Source organism: Rutidosis leptorrhynchoides, chromosome 3 (genome assembly GCF_046630445.1).
Source record: "Rutidosis leptorrhynchoides isolate AG116_Rl617_1_P2 chromosome 3, CSIRO_AGI_Rlap_v1, whole genome shotgun sequence".
Lineage (NCBI taxonomy): Eukaryota > Viridiplantae > Streptophyta > Magnoliopsida > Asterales > Asteraceae > Rutidosis > Rutidosis leptorrhynchoides.
In genome coordinates, this window is record NC_092335.1 from 10,441,074 (window position 1) to 10,466,602 (window position 25,529).

Sequence of the window (25,529 nt, forward strand, 5' to 3'; positions counted from 1 at the left end):
TCGTTGACTTTGACCAAGTTTGACTTTTAGTCAAACTTAACCAAACTTCTATACAATCATTCTAACATGCTTTTATACTTGTTTCTTGTATGAAACTTGACAACGTGATTCACATGCTATATTTAATCGAGTCGTAACGAGCCATAGGACTAATTGAACACATTTCGCCCGACCTTGTGTCGTAACCGGTTAATTGATATAACTTACTTGTTTAGGTCAAGGCTAAACAACTTTCATGCACACGTTTACTTTGTGAAGTACTTTTATACTCGTGCACTCGAGGTGAGATCATAGTCCCACCTTTTCAACAACTTTTTATACTTAAATTGTGGGCTGAGAAACATATACTTTGTTACATTTTGTACTACTTGCTTTAATACTTTGAACACAAGTACAAGGAAAACAAACATTCCACAGCGAGTTAGAACAAAAATCCTCAATTCGATTATCATTAGTTACACTTGCAGGGTGTAAGCGAGAACTTATATTGTGTGGCCATACGGGTTTGACAAACCCTCATTTCGGACGGTTCGCTACCGTCTACGGATGAAATATATTTTCGGGAAACAGTGTATGTTCTAACACTATTGTGATGGGGTTCTATGGAAGGAAACGTTAAGTCTTGATAATTGGGTGCTCGCGAACCAACTTTTGGAATGCAACTTTTGGATGATCAATCTATGGAAATACTAAATCTTGTGGTTCAAAATATAACGTTTACAAATACATCTATGATTTCACCAACGTTTTTCGTTGACAGTTTTCTATATGTTTCTCAGGTTCATACTTGGCTATTTGATACATGCTTCCGCGTACACTCATACTTGCTTGGGGTCAAGCATACATGCATACACTCTGATTTCATGCTTGGAGTCAAGCATACATACATGCATACGCTAGTGGTAGCACCTTTGGATTCAAACATATTGTTTACATACTTACGCTATTTATAGCAACTGTGTTTTTCAACTTATATTATGTCGCAAGTTATTTCATGTATACTTTATGACTTTTGTAAACTTAAACTTGTTGTCGATCCGTTTGGTGAACTAAACTTTGCAAGTCATGCACGTTTCAAATGAACGCGACATAATTTTGGTCAAACGAGTCTCATATAGGGACTACGACCACGCAACGGGACCTAAGTTAACGACGCCGTCAATAACGGTTTTGGTCGGGTCGTTACACATCACACCCCTCATCTTGGCATCCAATAGTTGAAAAGTTTGACAAAAGACTTTCCGACTGGGCTGCCAAAACGGTTTCTTTTGGTGGCCGACTTACACTTATCAAATCCATTCTAAGTAGCATACCGCTTTACTACTTCTCTCTTTCTCACACATTCCTCTATCCTTACCCTCCTTGAAGCCAAAAGACGCAAATTTTTTTGGGGCGGGTCATCTTCTGATAATAAAATTAATTGGATAAAATGGGATCAAATACTACTTCCTTACGAAAATGGCGGTTTAAACATTGGCTCTCTTTTTAGCAAAAATATTTCACTACTATGTAAATGGTGGTGGCGATTTAAAAACGAGGAAAATGCATTATGGGTCAAAATTATCACAAGTATTTATGGGAAGGGGGGTTGGATTCTAACGTTTCTTGCAGGAACATTTCAGGTCGCACGGTTTGGAAAGAAATCATTAAAGCCGGCAAGGTCGCGAACAACCTTGGCACTGGCTTTTCATCCTCCATCACAAAATGTCTCGGAAATGGCACCTCCATCAATTTCTGGAACGACATTTGGTTTGGCTCAGAACGCTTCAGCACACTCTTTCATAGGCTATATATGCTTGAGATCAACAAAGTCGCAACTGTCGCTGAAAGAATTACGCAAAACAACGGCTCCTCTTCGGGAAATTGGTGTTGGACAAGACCCCCGAATGGCCGAGCTCTTAACGAATTAATGGAATTAAACAACATCGTCTCTTCCGTCACATTATCCGTCAAACCCGACTCCTGGAAATACACTCTTGACCCCTCGGGTACCTACACCACCAAATCTATGGCAAAACTGATTAACATATTGAAACTTGGTGGTAACACTCTCAACACAACGATCCCCCACAACAAACTCCTGCCTCAAAAAGTCTTCATCTTCATATGGCGAGCCCTACAAAAAAAGCTACCGGTCAGATCTGAATTAGACAAACGTGGCATTGATCTCGACTCCACATTGTGCCCTTTATGCGAAATGGATATTGAAACCACTGATCACATTCTCGGACTGTGCCCTAAATCGACTCTAATATGGAAACATGTTCTTGATTGGTGGGCCCAAGACAACACACTAATCTCCAATGTAAATGATGCGATTATCAATGATCAAGCCTTCGCTCTCAATAAACTCGGGAACTCAATATGGCAAGCAACCAAATGGACTACATGCTACACAATATGGAAACATAGAAATTTAAATGTTTTCTCCAAAAAAACGTGGTCTCCCGCCTCGATTCTCTCCGAAATACAAACTCAAAGTTATAGTTGGATATCCAAAAGATTGCGCAAAAAGAAATCAATCATGTGGCACCAATGGCTCATCAATGCTTCCTTCTTCGTTACGGATCCACCACATCGTGTCGGTATAGGTTGATATACCCTCTCATGTAGTGTAGCTTGCGAATTCTATTTCTTCTATCGAGGGTTTGATTAATCGGGTTAGCGTGTGGAAACTTTGTAGGCGCTTGATCGTCACTGTTTCCCTCTCTCTCGGCTTGATTCTTCAAGTTCTTATTCCCTCTTTAGTTTTTATAGTTTTCGTCGCTACCCTCGTTCATTAGTTCCTAGAAAGTGTATCTCCATTTCATAATTGTATAGTGTATATAGGGCCTTGTATTTTGATATTCCATTATTAATAATAATCTTTGCTTTTCAAAAATTTTTTTAGATATTCGTATTTTAATTGTAATATAATTTATTAAAAAATTGTTTTTATTATATAACGAAATTATATGTTGCTAGAAACGATTTTCTAACATGACATAATAGGTGAGTCAGCTTTACCAGCAAGGCCGAAATTTTGAAGGGGTAGACGGGCACCCAGTGGATTTTCAATTTGTAGTACAAAAATTTTGGATTTTCTTTTTTGGCCTCATAGGTTTCATATTTTGCTTCAAAATCTTCATATTTTGTTCAAAAATCTATATATTTTGCCCTAAAACCTCCACATTTTGGGCAAAAAAAATTTCTACTCTTGAAAAAATTTCGCCTCCGATGAAAAAAATTCTTGCTTTTGCCACGGATTACCAGAATAATGTTTAAGTTATAAAACAAAATTCTTTTTCCCAGCAACACACGTGCGATCTATACTCGTAATAATTGGTACTTGTATTTGAGTATTTAGTGGAGATTTGGACAAAAATGAGATCAAATCAAAGCCACTTTGTGCACATAAACTCTCCGTAAATGACAATGATGATGGGCTTTTTAAACAGGTACGTCTTGTGAACTTATTTGAGTCAGTGGGCCTGGGTTTGGGCTGAAATCTAATACCATAAAGTGGTGGCCCAGCCTTAGACATATGTCCAAAGTGACCAACCTATTACTCCGTACTGGAATACGGATAATACATTGATTTTACAAAAGCAAATTAAGTTTACATGTTACAAGACTTCCAACAGAAAATTCTATAAGTCTGTAACTTACAAAATGCCATATAACTAATAAGAGGAAAATAGGTCAAAATGTGTAATGTATTTAATAAAATTCCCTTAAATAAATCTAACTAGTTTTTTGGCCCGCGCTTTCGCTGCGGGATGGTTTTCGGGAAAAAAAAAAGTACTGTAGCTATAGTAGCAGCTACAGTAGCGGGTATTCGGGTCGGGTTGGTGGAGCGGGTCAGGGGATCCGGATGGTATTGGGTTAGTAGTTTGGGGGGTGTTGGGCAAATCATGCTTTGAGAAAGAAAAATAAAAAAGGGTTACTATTAACAAATGGTGTCAACCAATCATAGGTTGACACCATTTAGCACAATTTATATATATATAAATTACAAAAAATGTCCCTTAACATGCATCACGCACCACGCACTCATGCTTGATGTTTGATGCATGATGCGTGTTATCAAGGCAATGATCGAGACAACCATTTTTCGTCACCAACTTACCATCATCATCAACAAATACTTGCGTACTTAAAATCATAAATTAAAGTTACATGTAACACACTCATGCTTGATGTTTGGTGCGTGATGCGTGTTATAGTTACATGTATAAATTAAAGATGGATACATGAACAAAAAATATTGGAAGAATCTACAAATATCGAAATCATAAATTATGATGATGAATTTGTAATCGAATTACCCTTTCCTAGTTTCGTGACACACCCCTTTACTAGGTTCTGAACGAATTACTTTCGAAAAAATATTTGAAAACATAAATTGAGAAAGCTAGGGTTAGGGTTTGGTGTAAAAAAAGAGAAAGTGACAGCAATGATCATCGTCGCGAACAAATGATTTCAAATGGTAGTGTGAAGTCGTTCTCCATCTGGTTAATGGATTTTGCAACGCTGGTGAGTTTATAAAGATAAAGAAAAAAGTAAATTATCAACGCATTGATGGTATAACATATGATTTATAAACTTTTGATTTGATTTCGGTTTAATTTGGATAGTTTAGGTTTCTTTTGATTTGATGAAGAAATGGATGAAGAAATGAAGAAATTGTGGAGAAAGTTTGATGTGTGTTTTATAGTAACACGCATCTAGCATGGTTAAACACGCATCAAGTATGATGTTTGGTGCTTGCTAATAGGGCATTTTGTCAATTTCTTTATTTTAAGGGCAAAATGTGAGTCACTTTTTGAATTTGAAGGTATTTTGACTAACTTTGCTTAAACAAAAACTAGTCAAAATTTAAGGGAGATGATTCTCACAGACCACTTTTTAATCCATCTACACATTTGTCTCATAAGTTTACAGTTATGCCTTTGGATAGTTGAACTTATATTATTATTATCAAGGTTGCAAAATTCGCTATTCGGAGATTAATTGGTCGGGACTTTGGAGAGATTAATCGGCAATTCGGAGATTAATCGGGGATTAATCGAATTTGTACTGTATACATTTAAATATTAATTTTTAAAAATTGTATGTGTAAATATAGAAAAAAAACCCATAAATATAAAAATAAACTTTAACATAATCGTCTAAAATTGTGCATTTTACTCCAAAACTATAAAGTTTTAGTTTAAATTCATGTTAAAATATTAACCATTTTTTACTTTGACTGATTTTGGTTACAAAATTCGGTTTTGACCCATGAATTGACGTTGACCGTTTAATTAAACGAATTTTTGAAAATCGAAAAGGATTGCTTTTAAAAATGATTAATCGGCGAGTAATCGGGTTTTCACAACACTGATTATTATTATTATTATTATAAGTATAATTAAGGGTCAAATAGGTAATTCAGTATACGTGGATCAAAAAATGGGCTTTTTATACCAATACTTCTTGTGGGCTTATTGGAGTTAGTGGGCCTAGTTTTGGGCTGAAATCTAATACCCTAAAGCGGTGGCCCATCCTTAGACATACGTCAAAAGTGTCCAACATGTTACTCCCTACTGGAATATGATCATACATTGATTTTACAAAAGTAAATTAAATTACATGTTAGAAGACTTCGAACAAACAACTCTATATGTCTCTAACTTACAAAATGCCATATATATAATTAAAAATAAAAATACCAGCCAAAATTCAATGGAGTACTAGAGTTTTTAACTTTTTTTTTTTTTTTCTTCCGAACGGCATAGCAAACATTTTCTTAACATTTAATTAACTGATTTCTTAACTTCTTAACGTCCGATAACTTCAATGGTTTCAACATGAACGTCTCCGCTCCCTTCTCTAGGCATCTGAATTTGCTCAGATATTAGCCAAAACTCGTGTTTTAAAATTTTCAAAATATGTTAATTAATAACATTAAAAAAAAAAAACTTACTCGCTTATTCGTGTTGGGATGTTCTCTGATGACATTATAACTACCGGAACTTCCTTCAACATAGATGATTCCTGCTAGCAATTCACACATATATTTATATTTGACTTGATACAAAAATATCTCATTATGTTACAACTGTACAAATAAGAACTTGAAAAATACTGCAATGTTGTTACAGAAGTATTTAAAAAAAAATAAAACTTACTTTAATTCTCTGAAGAAGCTCGTAACCGGTCATTCCAGGCATGCAATAATCCGTAATAATCATATTCACTTTTAGACCCTGCCGTACATTAAACCATCCCATAATGTAAACTTCATATATATCGAACCATTTCATTACATAATTCATAATTTTTTAATTTTTTAAAAAAGAATATTAATTAATTATTTGGTGAACTTACATTGGCGTTAAGATTAGTTTGTTGTTGATTTTCTCTTAGCCCCAAATACTCCAACGCTCTCATTCCATTTTCTGCTGTCGTCACTGATAACGTACGATTACACTCGTAAGATTAATGATTCACTAAAAGTAAATGAAAAGCGAAATAACCGAAAAATATATATGTGTTTACCTCTGCAGGATGAATTTTTAAGCAATTTTTCGACAAGTTTACGATCAATCAGATTATCGTCAACCGCTAAAACATGAGGCACGTTGTCTTCACAATATTCAGTCGACATAGTTGATCAAAATTAATAGCTTAATCAAGCTCAGACTCAAGCAACAGGTAAAATATATATGTGATATGTACACAATATATAAGCACACACACATATATATATAGACAGAAACGTTATATCTATATTTATATTTATATAATTTATATTAAAATATAGATGGAGGAAATTAAATCAAAAGTCACAAATATTTCGTGATCTTCTTTTAGTTTAATTCTCTGGATTCGATGCAGTCCCCCACATTTTTTACTTATTCTTTCTTTCTCTCTCTAAAATAATATCAACAACAACAGCAACAACAAAACCCAATACCACATAAGTGGTGTATGGGGGAGGTGAGATGTAGACAATCTTTCTCCTATCCGAGAATAAAGACAAGTCATTTCTTCACCCAGAGTGAAACACTCTCAAAAGTAGAGAAAGTCATCCCTCTCTCTATTCGACGGATAAAGAGATTGCTTCCGAGAGGACCTCCGGCCTTTAGGTAGAAAAAGTTTAAAAAAATAAAAATAATAAAATAAAAATAATTAGACGCCATGAAAATGGTAGAATCAAATTTTCATGGGTTTTAACTCCTGCCTGGAATTTAATTTAGGCTCTAAGAGTCAGTCAAGTCGCCAATAAATCGACGATTGTTGTCGACTCAATAGAGCCGTATTACAAGTAATAAATCAAATTCTCTCTAAAATAATATCAAATGATCAAAATGATAGAGTATTATTTAAAATAATAATACAAGTATTAATATTAATATTAATATTAATATTAATATTAATATTAATATTAATATTAAAATTATATTTTTATTTTAATATGAAAAGTTAAATTTTAAAAATGTTTAATCTAGTTTATGAGGACTCATGTTATATATTTTTCAACTTTTTCAGTAGTCTGATAAATTTATGTTTTATTGAAATATGTTCTTCACCTAATAACTGAAATAATATTTCCGTTTATCATTTCCAAATAAATCTAAATGGTCAAATGATACTTTAGTTGATTTAGGTGGATAATATATCGTTTCAGAGCAAACTTTTAATTCTTAAAAATGAAAATAAAGCGACAATTTTCAAAAATTAATGTAAATCAGAGAAAATATTTTTAGAATCGAGTTTAATATTAAAAATCAATTATATTTAATAGATTAAATTATTACTGTATAATATATTATGTATACAAATATACAAATATCAGTATCAATATCAACTACTGAACTGCCTTCTCTGAACAAAAGATCTCATTTTTTAATTATTTTTTTCAAAATGTTTCTTTACCAATGATTTACTTTATTTCGAATTAATTCCGTAAATCCTTCTCCAACAACTCTAGATTCAGATTCATATCCACTTTTATGTAAGGGACAATTAAAAATGATAAATAAATATTTTTAAATTAATGAGTAACTATTTATAGCTAGTTTAGAACAACTGAAAGCCCATAGTAGGTTGTCACTAGTATTAGTTTGTCAGTAATTACAAAATCTCTATTCAATCAACTTTGTTCTCTGTGTTCTTTCTTTTTTCTCCTAAACTTTTATTCACGATATACGATAAACGTACTATCCTATTAATTGTTTTAGGATTGTTCTTTCCGGGCCCTATTTTAAACAGCACATGCACTGATGCACAATATCTACCATTAATACAATAGTTGGCGGACTATAAACAATTTGAACGTTGTAAAACCTTAGAATCATATATTTATACACGATTACAATTTAGAGTATAAATATTAAATAGGAAATATAATTGATGGTTCTCGGTGGTTCCTCCGCCTTTTTTAGTTCCAAGTGACTTCGTCAGTTTGCTGGTGTTAGGACGAGTGTTGTTGAGTTTCCCGGTAAACGGTACTTGCTGATTGGTTGTTTATTTGGTTTTGCTCTTTGTGACAGGATATTGTAGTTGTGGATATAGAGGTCCTTTACGGGCTTGGTCGAGCTCGATGGTTTTATATTAATAGGTTGGTTCGCGGCGGCGGTTGCAGCTTGGTGTTTTAGCTGCTCGTGTTTGTAAATTGGTGTTAGATTGTTTTGATTTAGTTCAATATTGTTCACGTATGTTTTGTGTGATGTTTCAACGTTTGTAGTTTTATGTTTGAACGTATATTCATGTACAACAGATCTCCCAGATCTACTCAATGTGTAATCTACTTTTTTTTTATATTGAAAAGCCAAATGTAAAAAATTACACAAATTGGAATATGAGAAAAGCTTTTGCTGTGATCCGACTCTCTCTGAGATAATATGTTCGAAAGATAGGCTTTGTAAGCCACCAATGTCACTCGAGAGTTATGTTTTTAGATGTATTGGATATCCATTCAAAGTTTCTTAGTTGTATCTTGCTTAGAATTCTTGCACTTCCCGATTTATTTTTACCAAACACAACCGCATTCCTATTTTTCATATCATATAACACAATGTCCAAACTACTGCTTGCCAGATATTCTTACCATGTGATGATTAAAAGTTATAACCGTTGCCTAATAATAGGTAAGTCGAACAGAAATTAGATGAAGGATTGAAATTCCACCATTTGTAAACGCGCACCCATATTTCGTCACCCAATTTACATAGAAAACATGCATGGTCAATACACTCTAGGTCGTCATCACATATTGGACATCCGCCCCACGTTTGTCAAGCTCAACTCGAACCGGTAACCATCTTTTTCTAGCCAGCCACACGAATAATTCAACTTTGAGAGAAACCTTCTTATTGTTTATAGTTTCTGGTGCAGCTGAACTGTTTTGAGCACCAGTAGATTCGGGTAGTTGAGCCAGTTTTTTACCGTGAAAATTCCATCCGAAGCTAGAGTCCATATTCAATCATCCTTATTCCTGTTAGTAAGTGCAAAACTAGATAAATCATTAGATAAATTGGCGAGGTTTCCTTGAAGTCTACCCGAGGGGTCACGAGACCAGCACCAATTTGGATGGAAAATATTATTTGTCCAATGTGCCCGTTCATGTATAAAAGCATTTTTGTCAACCTCAAGTCTATTAATGATACCGCAACCCGCATGCGCATTATATACGTATGCGGGCAATCACTAGCGTGCGTACGCATGTACTCTATTTGCGGTATGCGGTAGCGTATTGAATCCCTTTGTTCTCGGAATGGCGGTTACTTGGCCATCAAGCCTAAATATCTTTTCCATAATTATATCCGGTATTCGGGGAATTTGTTATGGAAAGGATTATCATGATCTTGGATGATTCTAGAATTAGGGTTTTTCCTATATATACTAACCCTAATTATCATTCCAGGACACATCACATTTACGTGGCTCACAATACGTAATCATTATCATCATCAAAGGTTAACAGGTTAGTCACTCTCGACAGTTTCCTACAACCTTATTTGGGCCTTTGATCGACAACCGTCATCGAAGGTGGACTTAATCACCTAGCCACCCCGCCGACATCATCATGTCGGCCAGGGTTATTCACGGTAGCCTGACCGGAGAGCTAAGTTCTAAGATCCTTAAACCTCTTTTAAACGTATTGAACATGCATATTAATCTCTTGGAAAATATATGCACGATCAAGTGGTGCTTTCATTGAGAGCTGAACTAATTCAAGACGTGTTTAATTATTTTTTCTTTTAAAGTTTTGAATTATAAAGCTCATTACTCACAGTTTTCTCGAATTTTTTGTTTCTTTAACAGAATCATGTCTTCCGGGGAATCATCGGAACGTACTCAAACGGACAACCAGAACACGCCGTCTGGTAATCAGCCAACGCAAGCTATGACTACGGGGGCGGGATACACGCCTTATGCTCCACCCGTGTCTGGCGAACATTTCCAAAGGTATAAGCCGATATTCCCGGATAGAATTACACCGCCAAAGGCAAACTCGCCGATTACAACCACGCGGCTAGATTTTTCTGCAGTGGATCCAAGAGTTATCTTTGCAGGCACTGGCGGCGAAACTGTGGGACCACATGTAGTATGCTGCGGCCAGGTGCCTATTTACAGCACCACGGTTTCAATCTCTCTGCAGACGCAGGGTTGTCAGCAAAATTCGTCGTTTACACCACTGCAACCTTGGCAGCCGTCGCGCCCAATTTCACAGTTTCTAACCCCTGCGGATGCGCAAGTGTTACTTAATAGTTGGGGATTCGGTGTCATTCCAGACGCCAATTCTCATTGGACGCCGATAACCGCATAACAGCAAAGCACTACACATACGGTTGGACACATAACGGCATACCCTCAGGTCTCGCAGGCATCTGCGCCACATGCTTCGGCACCTTTTCAGCTACCTGTATACTCTGCGCCGTCAAGCTTGCCTTCTTTTCTAACGCATCAACCTTGGTTATATCCGCAGACGATGGGGCAACCTTGGCAAAATATTCAGGGGCGGGCGAATCTCGCAAGCCAATTTATGCAGGCGCCACCTCCTGACATGGTCCACTTATTTTCACAACCTGATTTTGTTCAGGATATGATGAAGCGTTTCTTCGCAGGACTTAAAGGGGACCCTGTTAAACCACCCTTTGAGCTACCAACTACCAACAGTGGACAAATCAACTGAGGACGACCAACAGTGGACAATTCAAATGAATTAAAATATTAATTATAACATATGAAACTAAACAATTCTGCAAGTTTGCCACTTGATTTCATCTCAAACCTCATTTGTATCTTGACGATTACAATCTACGTTCAAACCTTTCGTGATTCTTGAAAACACAATCGGGAGGATGAATCAACCACACTTCATCTACGGAAGAAAAGATTTACGCATATAGTTATGCACCTGAAAAATTCTCGAAAACTGTATAAATGTTTAACACGTATCTGTGCTAGCTTCTTTGGCATTGTTATTTTCGAAAATAACAACGCACTTTCTTTTCAAATTAGCCAATTTTGTGACAGCTCCAGCAAATCAACTTCAAGTTTTTCATTCGAATAAACCTTATTATAAAGATTACCCCTTTCATCATCGTTACCGGGAAACCGTTTATATTCCACCACATTAGCATTAAACTTACCAGCAACTTCATTACTCATTGATTTAAGTCTCTCCAAAGAATCATTATGGTTGTTCATTAAAACCTTACCATATACTCATCCATATCTTAAAACGAGAATTACCATATCAATTATCGGAAATTAGCAATCAGTATTTTGAATCTCGTAGCAATTCTACATCAACGGTTATATGTATACACATAATAATTATCTTTTAGAATTATGAACTTTCATTCTGAAATTCTGAAAAGCACTTTAGCTTACAAATCAGATCTCTGAGTTCTGAAAAATGAATCGAGCAAACATAAAGGAGACCAAGGACAAATACAAGGACCAAACCCTGTATTTAAAGAATCTTGATGATTCTGTTTCTGATAGAATCTTTAGCGAATACCTTACTCCTTAACCGCTCTAAATCATCGTGAATGAATTTCTTCATCACAATTTGGTTCTAACATTCTAAGATATTATCGTATATTTCATTGTAAATATCCTCAATATTTCTGAAGATACCTTCATAAATATTCTCGTCTGATAATAATTATCTCTCCACGCTATCTGTGTTATCTCATAAAAGGAAACTGTTTTAGTTTCTATATTCTGCGAACCTTCGAATTTAAAATATGAATGTTTTTTTTGAAGTAGTGTTGGGAACTGATGCATGAGTTAGTATAATATAATGACACTTGATCAACGTGATTATATTACATTAGGTCATGCTGAGTTTCTAATGGAATGTGATGATTCACAGTACCATCATCATGTGCCATGTTACACGACTGTTACATTATACCCAATCTCCAAGCATATTAAGAACATATCTTCTTAATAGTTCTATCTTTTCTATTGAATTCTGGTAAATTGACAAATCAAGATCGTGCCATTACGATTCCCTTCTTAGAATATTAACTATGTTCATTTCAAAATCCATATCTACGAATTCCGGGCCATCGTTCGCTTGACTTGAAGTCGGGAAGAGGAGACAAAAGTATGAAACTCTTGAATATAAAAGAAAATATAAAGCTCGATGACAACACATAAATTAGAAACCATGCATATCAATACGTATTGCCACGTAAAGGCACGGGAGAATTAAAATTACTATAACCCCAAGGTAATAGTAAAAAATAAATAAAATCCTCCAGTGGTAGATGAAAGAGAAGAATGACAGATATGAAAGTTAAGAGTACATTAAGAATCAGAACGGAATGGAGCATATTGACGAATGTTTTAAAGTAGGAATTGAGGGGGGAAGAATAGAAGGTGTGAATTGTAAGGAAACGACAGGGGTGGATTTATAGTAAAATATCCGACAGAGCAATCGAAACAGAATATTGCATTTAATCAAAGAAGATCCTGATTTTCTTAATCGCCGAAGAACCAAATCTTATTATGAAGAATTTCTTTAAATTCCATGAATTTTGAAAATCAATCATAACTACGTCATCAGTTAAAATGATTCTACAATTACTCATTTCACTCTTTTGCGATAGCTTCACTTATACTCTGCGCGTAATCAAATTGTTTTATCTACATTACTCAATGATGATAAAACTCTATTTATCAACTCATATTCGTCATGAAAACATTTTTATTGTTAGCTATGACGACCTCACTCAAATTTCGGGACGAAATTTCTTTAACGGGTAGGTACTGTGATGACCCGGAAATTTCTGATCAAATTTAAACTTAAATCTTTATATGTTTCCGACACGATAAGTAAAGTATGTAATGTTGAGTCTAGAAAATTTTGAAACGATGTTCATATATTCAATTGACCTTTGACTACTTCCGACGATTCACGAACAATTGTTTGTAAATTAATATTGATATGTATATATATATATATATATATATATATATATATATATATATATATATATATATAAATGTAAGAATGTAAATTAATATTCATATATATATATATATATATATATATATATATATATATATATATATATATATGTAAATGTAAGAATGTATAATAATTAGAAGTAATGAAACAAAATTTAAATTAAATATGTAAAATAAAATACAATCTAATCATTTGTGTTGAATATGTAAAGTAGTATATATAAAATAATGAAGTAACTACTAAAAATAAATATATGTACATGAATCCATACATAATTAATGTTGTAAGTATATTGTAATTTATATAAAATATATAAATATTAAATATTCAATACATGTTAACATATGATATTAATAATTAAATTAAGTATACAATTTAAAATATAAAAGTTAAATTATTAGCATTACTTCAATATAAATGATAAAATTAATATTATTAATATTAGTATTACTTTAATATATAAATATAAATATATGAAATTTGATTTATGCAAGTATTGTTATTAATATTATTGATATTATAATCCTTATTTATTTTGTTATTATTGTTATTATTAGTTACATTAATATTAATAAAATTAATATTAAATATTAATGTTTATATAATTAACATTATTATTATTTTTCTTTATATAATTTAAAGTGCAAATACAAATATATGTATATAATTGATATATAAAGATATAGATACACATATATAAATACATATACAGTATATCTATATATATACATAAATAGGGTTATATACATATACAAATTCAAATAATATGTATTCTGTTATCAATCTCTATCAACTTTTACAAAAGTCTTTTCACCTCCTGCTCATGATTTGTATCTGTCTGGTGAACATTGATATCAATTCATAATCCAGCCAAATCCGGCTAGCAATCGACATTCATCTCTAATTTTTTTTATTTTCTTTGTAGTACGGGTGATTCTTTTTGTCGAGCTTCTTTGCTAAAATACAAACAATGTACTCATGAATTTAGTCATAAACCAATCTCTTGTATCACCAAATCCATAAACAAACCACTGCAAGAATTATAGTTTCCTTCTTTTTCTGTTTCAATTGGAATCAACCATACCTGCTGCACGTCCTCTTTCCTTCCTACTCCTGTTGCAGTCGTTCTCTTGTTTTATTGCTGAATCCAAAACACTTAATCATATAATAAATCATTTACACCATCGTGATCATGATTCTTGATTGATTACCAACACCAACACAACACCACTTTAATGCTCAACATTTTTGGGTTCTTTTCTTCATCCTGTTAACCAAACGCCAACCATAAACAAATCATCTTAAAATTTCTCTTTACTTTTCCTTTTCACTTCTTCCTTGATAACCATCGAATAATCAACACAACAATACTTGTTTCCTGATTGAATTACAAATCAAAACTTGGGTGTTACTTTCTATTTCGAATATAACTAAAGCAACCCACCTTCAGGTTACCATCGCCACCTTCCACCAATTTTTTATTTCCTACATATTATACGTTTGTTTTTTCCTATTTCTGCCGAGCCATTTATTACAACTGAACCCACCTTTTAAACTCAATATTACTATATTTTTTTTTATATATTGGCCAACAAGTATAAAGCAAGGAACCCCACTTGATAGATTCATTAAGATATTGGTCACATTTGATTAAAGTATCCACCACTCAATCAATTGATGATTTCTAATTAACGTTTCCTTGGATTCTACTCTCTTATTCGGCCAAGTAACCAAGAATGGATTTCATTATTCTTCCACTAAGTTTTGGTATGTTAATAATAATGATAAATGGGGTCAGCAAGATAATGACCCTCCCAAATCAGGATACATACGAAAAACTTTGAATTTAAATGATGAAAGTGTGTTACAGCGAATTATGGGGGTACTTTTGTTAATGGTTGTTTCCTGAATCTTTGACAATAAGATGACCCACTTGTTGAATTGAGATTTAAATATTAAACATAGAGTGAAGAGAGGCTGTCGAGTAACTGCATTCTCGAGTTATTTTTTTTTCCTTTCGCTACTGCAGCAGCAAACCACACTGATTAAACCCTTGGGCCGTTTAAATGTCATTGGACTTGGTTCGTGGGCTGTATTTTGGTGTTGGGCCGAGGTTCATCAACTGTTGGGCCGTAACTTCATTTTGGGACCGAGATGTTTGATGAGGAGGGATAAGTGATAACGAGTTATAAATAAACTGAGGTGTATAGTTCCAGGAAAAATCAATTTGGCCGGTTGGTTAAGGGGGTGTATGTTTAAATGAGAGGTCGTGGGTTCGAGTCCCGGCTCCAGCAGCTTATTTTTTTAAGTCCCTTAAAGGTAGTTTACATATATTATTATTATTATTATTATTATTATTATTATTATTATTATTATTATTATTATTATTATTATTATTATTATTATTATTATTATTATTATTATTATTATTATTATTATTATTATTATTATTATTATTATTATTGTTGTTGTTGTTATTATTATTATTATTACTAAAAAGAATTACCATTTATTTTTACTAACATAATTTAAATTACAATTAGGATTACTAGTATTATTATTATTAATACTAATATTATCATCACTAGTATTATTATCAAGTAAAATAGATAATATTTATTATCAACACTTTTACCACTATTATTATTGTTACAACTAAAATATTATCATAATTACCATTAGTAGAAAAATTATTAGTTTCGTAGTTATTATAATTGTAAGTATCATATTATTACCACTTTTAATTATTAATATTATTATTATTATGAAAATAACTAGAATTTTAATCAAAATATGATTTAATGGAATTAGTAAAATTATTATAACCATTCTTATCACATTTATTATAATTATGATACGATTTAGTATTATTATCATTATTAATATCATTATTTTTATTAACATTATTATTATCAATTTTTAAATATTAGAACCATTACTATTAATATAAGTATATTATTAGTATTAATATCATTACTTTTATCACTAATGAAATCATAACCATTATTATCTTAATTAAATATATTAAGTATTATAATTATTATCATTTTTATTATTAATATTACTCTAGTATTACTATAACTATTATTCTGTAAACAAAATATTATGTATATAAAAATAAATATATATTAAAATATATAAATTAATAATATAAAAATTATCACTAACAATAATATAAATATTTGTTCGATTTCGATTATATGTATTAATGGATATACAAATGATATAGGTTCGTGAATCCGAGGCCAACCCTGCATTGTTCAGTTCCGTCATGTGTATTTTTACTACACAATACAGTATTGTGAGTTTCATTTGATTCCCTTTTACTCATTACATTTTTGGGCTGAGAATACATGCAATGCTTTAATAACTGTTTTGCAATATTTATATACGTGAGTTTTATTTGATTCCCTTTTACTCATTACATTTTTGGGCTGAGAATACATGCAATGCTTTAATAACTGTTTTGCAATATTTATATACGTGAGTTTCATTTGCTCCCTTTTTAAATGCTTTTGCAATATATATTTTTGGGACTGAGAATACATGCGCAACTTTTATAACTGTTTTACGAAATAGACACAAGTAATCGAAACTACATTCTATGGTTGAATTATTAAACCGAATATGCCCCTTTTAGTCTGGTAATCTAAGAATTAGGGAACAGACACCCTAATTGACGCGAATCCTAAAGATAGATCTATTGGGCCCAACAAGCCCCATCCAAAGTACCGGATGCTTTAGTACTTCGAAATTTATATCATGTCCGAAGGAGGATCCCGGAATGATGGGGATATTCTTATATGCATATTGTTAATGTCGGTTACCAGGTGTTCACCATATGAATGATTTTTGTCTCTATGCATGGGACGTATGTTTATGAGAATTGGAAGTATGAAATCTTGTGGTCTATTAAAATTATGAAATGATTCTTTATGATAAACTAATGAACTCACCAACCTTTTGGTTGACACTTGAAAGCATGTTTATTCTCAGGTACGAAAGAAATCCTTCCGCTGTGCAATTGCTCATTTTAAAGATATTAATTGGAATCATTCATGACATATTTCAAAAGATGTTGCATTCGAGTCGTTGAGTTCATCAAGATTATTATTAAGTCAATTATAGTTAGATATATTATAAAATGGTATGCATGCCGTCAACTTTCGATGTAATGAAAGATGGTCTTTTCAAAAACGAATGCAATGTTTGTAAAATGTATCATATAGAGGTCAAGTACCTAGCAATGTAATCAACTGTTGTGAATCGTTTATAATCGATATGAACTTCGTCCTGATGGATTAGGACGGGTCTTTACATTCGACGTCTGATGATTTCTACATATAGGCAATCACCGTAAATAATAGTTTACCATAATACATTCGTTGACAATGCAGTCAAAATAAGATACATGGTGATGATTTTGTGAATGCAAAGTTTTCTCGAATAAAGCATGTATGACTCCATGCACATAGCTTGTATAACGTATAAGCAAACAGCGGAAGACTTCTAGAAATCTGAGAATAAACATGCTTTAAAGTGTCAACACAAAGGTTGGTGAGTTCATAGTTTTAATGTTGCACATATTCTGTATATAAAGGTGGATCACAAGACTTCAGTTGTTTCATCCAGAAACGTTTATCAAAATATTCTACGAAATTGAGCACCCTGGTAACTAAACTTTAACGTTATTGATGTCAAAGCAGAGGGGTATAAAATACTATTAATTTTTAGCAGAAAATACTATTTAATACGATACAATTTTACACAAGATATTTATTTATTTATAGAATGGATATACTTAAACCTTGCTACAACACTTATAGGCAGTGTACCTAATCGTACAGTAGTGTAGTTTTTAGTAAGTCCGGTTCGTTCCACAGGGAAATCTTTAAACAAAGCTCAACGCTATATTAGTTTACTTTTATAAAAATACAAATATATATATAGGTAATATTATTATTATAAAAGGGGGGTTTTTACCGTTTAATGACCGGTTTGTCGATTTTAAAACTTTAGTCGCAGTTAAAACCTAATGTAAAATATAAAATAAATACAAGACTTTAAATTAAAGCGTAAAGTAAATAACGATAATGAAATTGCGAATAATAAAAATGCGATAAAATTAAATTGCGATAATTAAAAAGTACGATAAATAAAAGTGCGATTAAATAAAATAACAATAAATAAAAGTGCGATAATTAGAAGTGCAATTAAATATAAAATAAAGGAAATTAAATATGAAATAAAAGAATTATGCTTATTTAAACTTCCATAATCATGATGTTTGACTTGTTGATTTTAGTTTTATGCCCTTGGGTTAATTGTCCTTTGTCCTGGATTATTCAATATGTCCGTCTGGTTTTTGTCCATAACAGTCCATCAGTCATAAATATAAATTGCAAGTGTCCTTGTCAAATTATTATTATACCCGAAGATAAATATTCCAACTAATTGGGGATTCGAATTGTAACAAGGTTTTAATACTTTGTTTAATGAATACACCAGGTTATCGACTGCGTGTAAACCAAGGTTTTACTACTTTGTTAACAATTACACCAATTACCCTTGAATGTAATTTCACCCCTGTTTTAATTATTCTAGTGGCTATTAATCCATTCCCGTGTCCGGTTAAATGAACGATTATTCGTACATATAAATACCCCGCCCATCGTGTCCGATCGAGTGTATATGGTAATTTATAGGGACGCCCAATTGTAAATCTTTATATTAACATTAACAAATTTTCATTTAGTTAAACAAATATAAAGCCCATTAATAGCCCATAGTCTAGTTTCCACAAGTGTCGTTCTTTTGTCCAAACCCCAATTATGGTACAAAGCCCAATTACCCAATTTTAGTAATTAGCCCAACATCATGAAAACTTCGTTTTAAATAAGCATAATAATAACTTAGCTACGAGACATTAATATAAAAAGGTTGAACATAACTTACAATGATTAAAAATAGCGTAGCGTTACACGGACAGAATTTCGACTTACACCCTTACAACATTCGCTAACATACCCTTATTATTAGAATTATAATTAAAATTAAAATATAAATTATAAATATAAATATATATTACTTATGAAGAGGAAGAGAAAAAGGATCATAAAAACTCGTCAGAAAACTGGCTATTTATAGGACCTGACCAGCAATCTCACACCATGCGACTCGCATGGTTTTGTGCTTCTGGCCATGCGAGTCGCATGGCCACCCTGGATTCAGCCAACTACTTTTGTTTTCTTCTTGCCGACGTAATATAATAATAATAATATATATAATATATAATTATATATAATTATATATATATTATATTATATTCTTGTGCATAGTAGACTAGATATTTTTGGTCCGTTGCGTCGGGCGTTTCTTCTTGGCTCAGGTCCCGGTTCCGGATTTTCGGACGTCCTCGCGTATTATTTTAAATCGCGTACTTTGCGTTTTGTAACTTGTACTCTTGTCATTTTGAGACGTTCCTCATCAATATTTTGAACCTTTTTGATTGTCTTTTGTTCTTTTGAGCTTTTTGGTCGTTTGCGTCTTCAAATCGTCGAATCTGTCTTTTGTCTTCACCTTTTATTATTTAAACGAATATCACTTGTAAATAGAACAATTGCAACTAAAAGCTTGTCTTTCTTGAGGAATAATGCTATGAAATATATGTTCGTTTTTAGCATTATCAAATATTCCCACACTTGAGCGTTGCTTGTCCTCAAGCAATATTGTCTTGAAATACTAGAATCACTTCTTTATTCTTCACACTTTGTACATCAGTGATTTCTATACGGCGGTATAAACAATGGTAGTAACGATATGGTTTACAGTCCCACATGACTATAAAAATTTAGATCCATTAAGGAAATTGGATCTTTATGAAAACATTTGATCTTTTGAAAATTAAATCTAGTTTTTACCCTAGATAAGTTTTCCGGAATAACCCTTTACCGGTGTTTGCAAAATATTTTTGTGGGTTTGGTGGGTTTCAGATTTGAAAATTTTAGCTCAAAACTTGAGGTTTTGTGTCACCCACTTGCTAACCTTGTATTTGGAAAGCAACACGTCCAGTTTACTTGTTCCGTATATTACCTTTCGGCAAACTACCGTCCGGTTGTAAAGGAAAGCGTTGAACAAGCAACTGTTAAGGCAATGTCCCGTGTCATGCTTTTGATTATGGTCTATAACGTGTCGGACGCAATTACTATCCTTGGTAGGAGCAATAGTAAAGCTCACCCTTATAATTTGTCGGTTTGGCACAAAGTCCTGTCTTTGACCATGTTATGCAACCACCGTTCTTACGGTTGACACCCGATTTAGTTCAGGTGACCTAATGAATTCCAGGTGAATTCCTAGGATTTTACGTTCAATGGTAATGAACGCATTGAAAATAGGGTTTTCAGAAAACAAATCGGTTTGTATTTTTGATCAAAATATTTTCTCGTTTCAGCTCGAGTTTTAGATATCATTGAATTCCATGAGTTTGAATTCTCAATCTTTACGGTCAATCTCTAGGATTGAGTAATATCAGTCTTAAAAGCTGATTTTTAATCTTTAAGGAGATTATCCTTTCTGGGGATCTGATTCATTAGTCTTATCCAGCTAATTTGCACGGTGCCTCCCCATTGTACGAGATAAATCCTTCTCATGGTTAGGATAAATCTGACCACATGGCGACCCTGTTTGATGCTGAGGTCCGTGGATTTCCTGCTGATTTTAGTGATGACTTTTCTAGATTTTTCGTCAACCTACAGCTGGTCTGGACGACAACTTCATGACCTAAATCAAGAAGCGCGTGTCTTTTTCGGAAGACTTTACTTCCTTTTAATGATGGAATTGATTCATCGTGTAGATCCATCTCTTCTTTTCTTTCATTGGGTAAAACAGTTTAGTTTAGTTCAAAGCAAAAGTATTTTCAGTTATTTGTTACAAATATATGTGGCATATGTTTAAAATAACTTGGTAAATTTTCCCACACTTGGCTTTTTATTCTTCTTTTTATCGTCCTCTATTCCATTTTAAATGAATTTTAACATTTTAGTTTGTTTCTCAATTTATGTCCTTTCCGAGGTAACAATAATTTCGGTGTTAAAACCTAGTTTTATCGTTCATAAATATGTATAAACATGATTTTGAATTCATTTAATTGAAAATTTTGAAAAATTTTACTAGAATTGGGTAGTCAGTATATAAGACTAGGGCTGTTCTTTTTTATCAGAGAGCACTAGATTCTAATACAACTACTGCTTTACTAGTATTTTTAATGGTAACCAAGTGTTTAATATAAAAATTTTAAAATCCGAAAGAATTTAACCCCTTCCCACACTTAAGATCTTGCAATGCCCTCATTTGCAAGAAATCAGTAACAATTTAAATTATTGAGGGTGATTTGTGTGAAAATGATTAAATTTTTACCAAAGTTTCCAAATATATTGGCGTTTGTTTGCTGAATGATAAATGGTGCACGTCATTTGTTCATTCCGTCTTGTTGTTATTTCACATATATTTTGCATCATTGTCGTCAAAATTACTTGCTTTTGCTGAACTTAATGCCAGTCTTTGAAAATGCGTTGTTTTACCCTGTTGTGTACATAAGATAAACTGCAAACATATATACATATTTTTGAAGTTTGGTTTATTACCCCACATTCAAAAATTATTAAAATCTAAGAATAAAAGTTAGATAATTATAAAAATGATTACAATATTAACAAAAATATTAAATACATCAATAATTACAAATTACATAATAAAAAAAAAAACTGTACAGACATACCTGTGAAATAGATTTCTTAGTTATATGATCTATTATATTCATAAGATAGTCGGTTTAATTGGTCTTCCATGGCTGCATAGGCGTAACCTCGAGCATTCATTGTCTTTTCTTCTAAACATATGAACGGTCCGTCTCTGCATAAAGTAACAAATTCGGTATTTGAATAGGTTTGATTATTTGAACATTTACCTCCATGTGACCATTTTCCGCATTTGTGACATTTTTCTAGGTGTCGTGCTCTTCTTTTTGCTGCGGATTTTGATTTTCCTTTACCAAATTGTAACTTATTATCTTCGCATCTGGATCCTTTTCTAACTCCGTCCATTCTTTCTCTGATTACTGATACTAATTCACTCGGTAGTATGTCATTATTTCTTTTAGTGATCAAAGCGTGTAGCATTAGACCATGGTTTAGTTCACAGGCAGTCTTCATTTCGTAAAAACCTAAAAAAAATAAAAATTCAGAATGGGGGGAGAAGACTAGTTCTTTAGGGTCTGCTAGGGAAAGACCATACGTGTTCCATTTTCGAGAACTACACGAAAACAGACAATCTAACTCTAACAGAAATTCATATTATTTTTTAAAGACTTGATTCTCCCCACACTTAGTTAGCTGTGGTGTCGAAATTGTGATTAACTTCGTTGTCGACTTCCATCGGACCATGTATGTAATGTTTAACTCTGTGACCATTAACTTTAAATTCAATCCCATTTGAATTCATCAATTCTATCGTTCCGTATGGGAAAACTCTTTTGACTATGAATGGTCCAGACCATCTTGATTTCAATTTTCCAGGAAATAGCTTGAATCGTGAATTGAAAAGAAGAACTCTATCTCCTTCTTTAAATTCTTTTGAACTTCTGATTCTTTTATCATGCCATTTCTTCGTTCTTTCTTTATAGATTAACGAATTTTCGTATGCTTCATGTCTTAATTCTTCTAATTCGTTTAGTTGACTTAATCGTAGACGTCCGGCTTCATGTAAATCAAGATTACATGTCTTCAAAGCCCAAAATGCTTTGTGTTCAATTTCTACTGGAAGATGACATGCTTTTCCATACACAAGTCTAAAAGGTGTGGTTCCAATTGGAGTTTTGTAGGCTGTTCTAAAAGCCCAGAGTGCATCCTCCAATTTAATGGACCATTCCTTCGGATTTGATCCTACGGTTTTCTCTAGAATACGTTTTAAAGCTCGGTTAGTATTTTCAACTTGTCCACTTGTTTGTGGATGATATGCGGTGGAGATTTTATGAGTTACTCCATATCTTTTAAGAACTTTCTCAAGTTGATTATTACAGAAATGAGTACCCCGATCACTTATTAAAGCTCTCGGTGTTCCAAACCTTGCAAAAAGACGTTTCAAAAAGTTGACTACAACTCGTGCATCGTTAGTTGGGAGAGCTTGTGCTTCCGCCCATTTAGATACATAATCAATGGCTACGAGTATATATAGATTATTATGAGATTTTGGAAATGGACCCATAAAGTCAATACCCCAAATGTCAAATACTTCACATACTTGGATGACATTTTGTGGCATTTCATCACGTTGACTTATTCTTCCGGCCCTTTGACATGCATCACAGGATTTGCAAAGAAGGTGTGAGTCTTTGTAAATTGTAGGCCAATAGAATCCAGCTTCATAAACTTTTCTTGCTGTTAGTTGAGGCCCATAATGCCCTCCTGTTGGTCCTGTGTGACAATGGTTTAAAATTTTACTAGCTTCATCTCCAAATACACATCGGCGTATTATTCCATCGGGACAACTTTTAAACAGATGTGGATCTTCCCAGAAATAGTATTTTATATTACTGAAGAATTTCTTTCGTCTTTGGTACGATAATCCTTTTTCAAGGAATCCACAAACTAAGTAGTTTGCATAGTCTGCAAACCATGGGATTTCTTTATAATCTATCTTCAATAGATATTCATCAGGAAAGTTGTCTTGTATGGCTGATTCATTCAGAACTTCTAATTCGGGATTTTCAAGACGAGAAAGATGATCAGCGGCGAGATTTTCTGCTCCTTTTTTATCTCGGATTTCAATATCAAACTCTTGTAAGAGTAAGATCCAACGGATTAATCTTGGTTTAGCATCTTGTTTTGAAAATAGGTATCTAAGAGCAGAATGGTCGGTATAGACCACCGTTTTTGCTAGAACGAGATATGATCGAAATTTGTCAAAAGCAAAGACAATAGCAAGGAGTTCTTTTTCAGTAGTTGTATAGTTCGTTTGTGCTCCTTGTAATGTCTTACTAGCATAATATATAGGTTGAAATCGTTTTTCAATCCTTTGTCCTAAAACGGCTCCCATTGCAAAATCACTTGCATCGCACATTAGTTCAAATGGTAGATTCCAATTTGGTGTTATCATGATCGGCGCATTAGTGAGTTTTTCTTTAAGAATATTAAAAGATTTGATACACTCATCTGTAAAGATGAATGGTGCATCTTTTTCTAGGAGTTTATTCATAGGAGTGGCAATTTTAGAAAAATCTTTTATGAAACGTCGGTAAAAACCGGCATGCCCTAGAAAACTCCTAACTCCTCTAACATTTGTGGGATGTGGAAGTTTAGCAATTACATCTACTTTAGCTCTATCCACTTCAATTCCTTCTTTTGAAATTTTATGTCCAAGAACGATGCCTTCTTTAACCATGAAATGGCATTTCTCCCAATTAAGCACTAGATTTGATTTTTCGCATCTAATTAGCATTCGTTCCAGATTAACTAGACATGATTTAAATGTATCACCGAAGACTGAAAAGTCATCCATGAATACTTCCATGCATTCTTCTATCATGTCATGAAAAATCGCCATCATACACCTTTGAAAGGTTGCAGGGGCGTTACAAAGTCCAAATGGCATTCTTTTGTAAGCAAAAGTACCATAAGGGCACGTGAATGTTGTTTTCTCTTGGTCTTCGGGTGCTATTGGAATTTGAAAATATCCGGAAAATCCATCTAGAAAACAATAGTAACTATTTCCGGCTAATCTTTCCAACATTTGATCTATGAAAGGTAAGGGAAAGTGATCTTTTCTGGTGGCGTCATTTAATTTTCTATAATCAATACATACACGCCATCCTGTTACAGTCCTAGTAGGAATAAGCTCATTTTTCTCATTTGTGATAACAGTCATGCCACCCTTCTTAGGTACGCATTGAACTGGGCTTACCCATGGACTATCAGAAATTGGATATATCAAACCTGCATCTAGCAGTTTAATAATCTCTTTCTTAACTACATCTTGCATATTAGGATTTAGTCTTCGTTGGCGTTGCACATACGTT

At 33.1% G+C, this 25,529-nt stretch overlaps 2 protein-coding genes across 2 annotated transcripts; one reads left to right on the top strand and one right to left on the bottom strand.

The window, feature by feature from the left end:
- Window positions 1-1,909: 1,909 nt before the first annotated feature.
- LOC139899669 (uncharacterized) lies at window positions 1,910-2,596 on the top strand. Its single transcript, XM_071882517.1, has one exon. The coding sequence runs from the start codon at window positions 1,910-1,912 to the stop codon at window positions 2,594-2,596; it is 687 nt and encodes a 228-aa protein (XP_071738618.1).
- A 3,138-nt stretch (window positions 2,597-5,734) lies between these two features.
- Window positions 5,735-6,637, bottom strand: LOC139895725 (two-component response regulator ARR17-like). The gene is made up of 5 exons (XM_071878265.1): window positions 6,523-6,637; window positions 6,352-6,434; window positions 6,153-6,230; window positions 5,948-6,018; window positions 5,735-5,861 (listed from the first exon to the last, which is right to left on the bottom strand). The coding sequence occupies exons 1-5, from the start codon at window positions 6,629-6,631 to the stop codon at window positions 5,771-5,773; spliced, it is 432 nt and encodes a 143-aa protein (XP_071734366.1). The 5' UTR covers window positions 6,632-6,637; the 3' UTR covers window positions 5,735-5,770.
- Between the last annotated feature and the right edge of the window lie 18,892 nt (window positions 6,638-25,529).

Bases quoted from the DNA above. Each gene is read 5' to 3' on its own strand.
- LOC139899669 (XM_071882517.1), top strand. From the start codon at position 1,910: ATGGAATTAAACAACATCGTCTCTTCCGTCACATTATCCGTCAAACCC.
- LOC139895725 (XM_071878265.1), bottom strand. From the start codon at position 6,631: ATGTCGACTGAATATTGTGAAGACAACGTGCCTCATGTTTTAGCGGTT. The intron at 6,019-6,152 runs GTAAGTTTTATT...AATTGCTAGCAG, and splicing joins AGCTTCTTCAGAGAATTAAA to GAATCATCTATGTTGAAGGA. The intron at 5,862-5,947 runs GTAAGTTTTTTT...GAGCAAATTCAG, and splicing joins ATCCCAACACGAATAAGCGA to ATGCCTAGAGAAGGGAGCGG.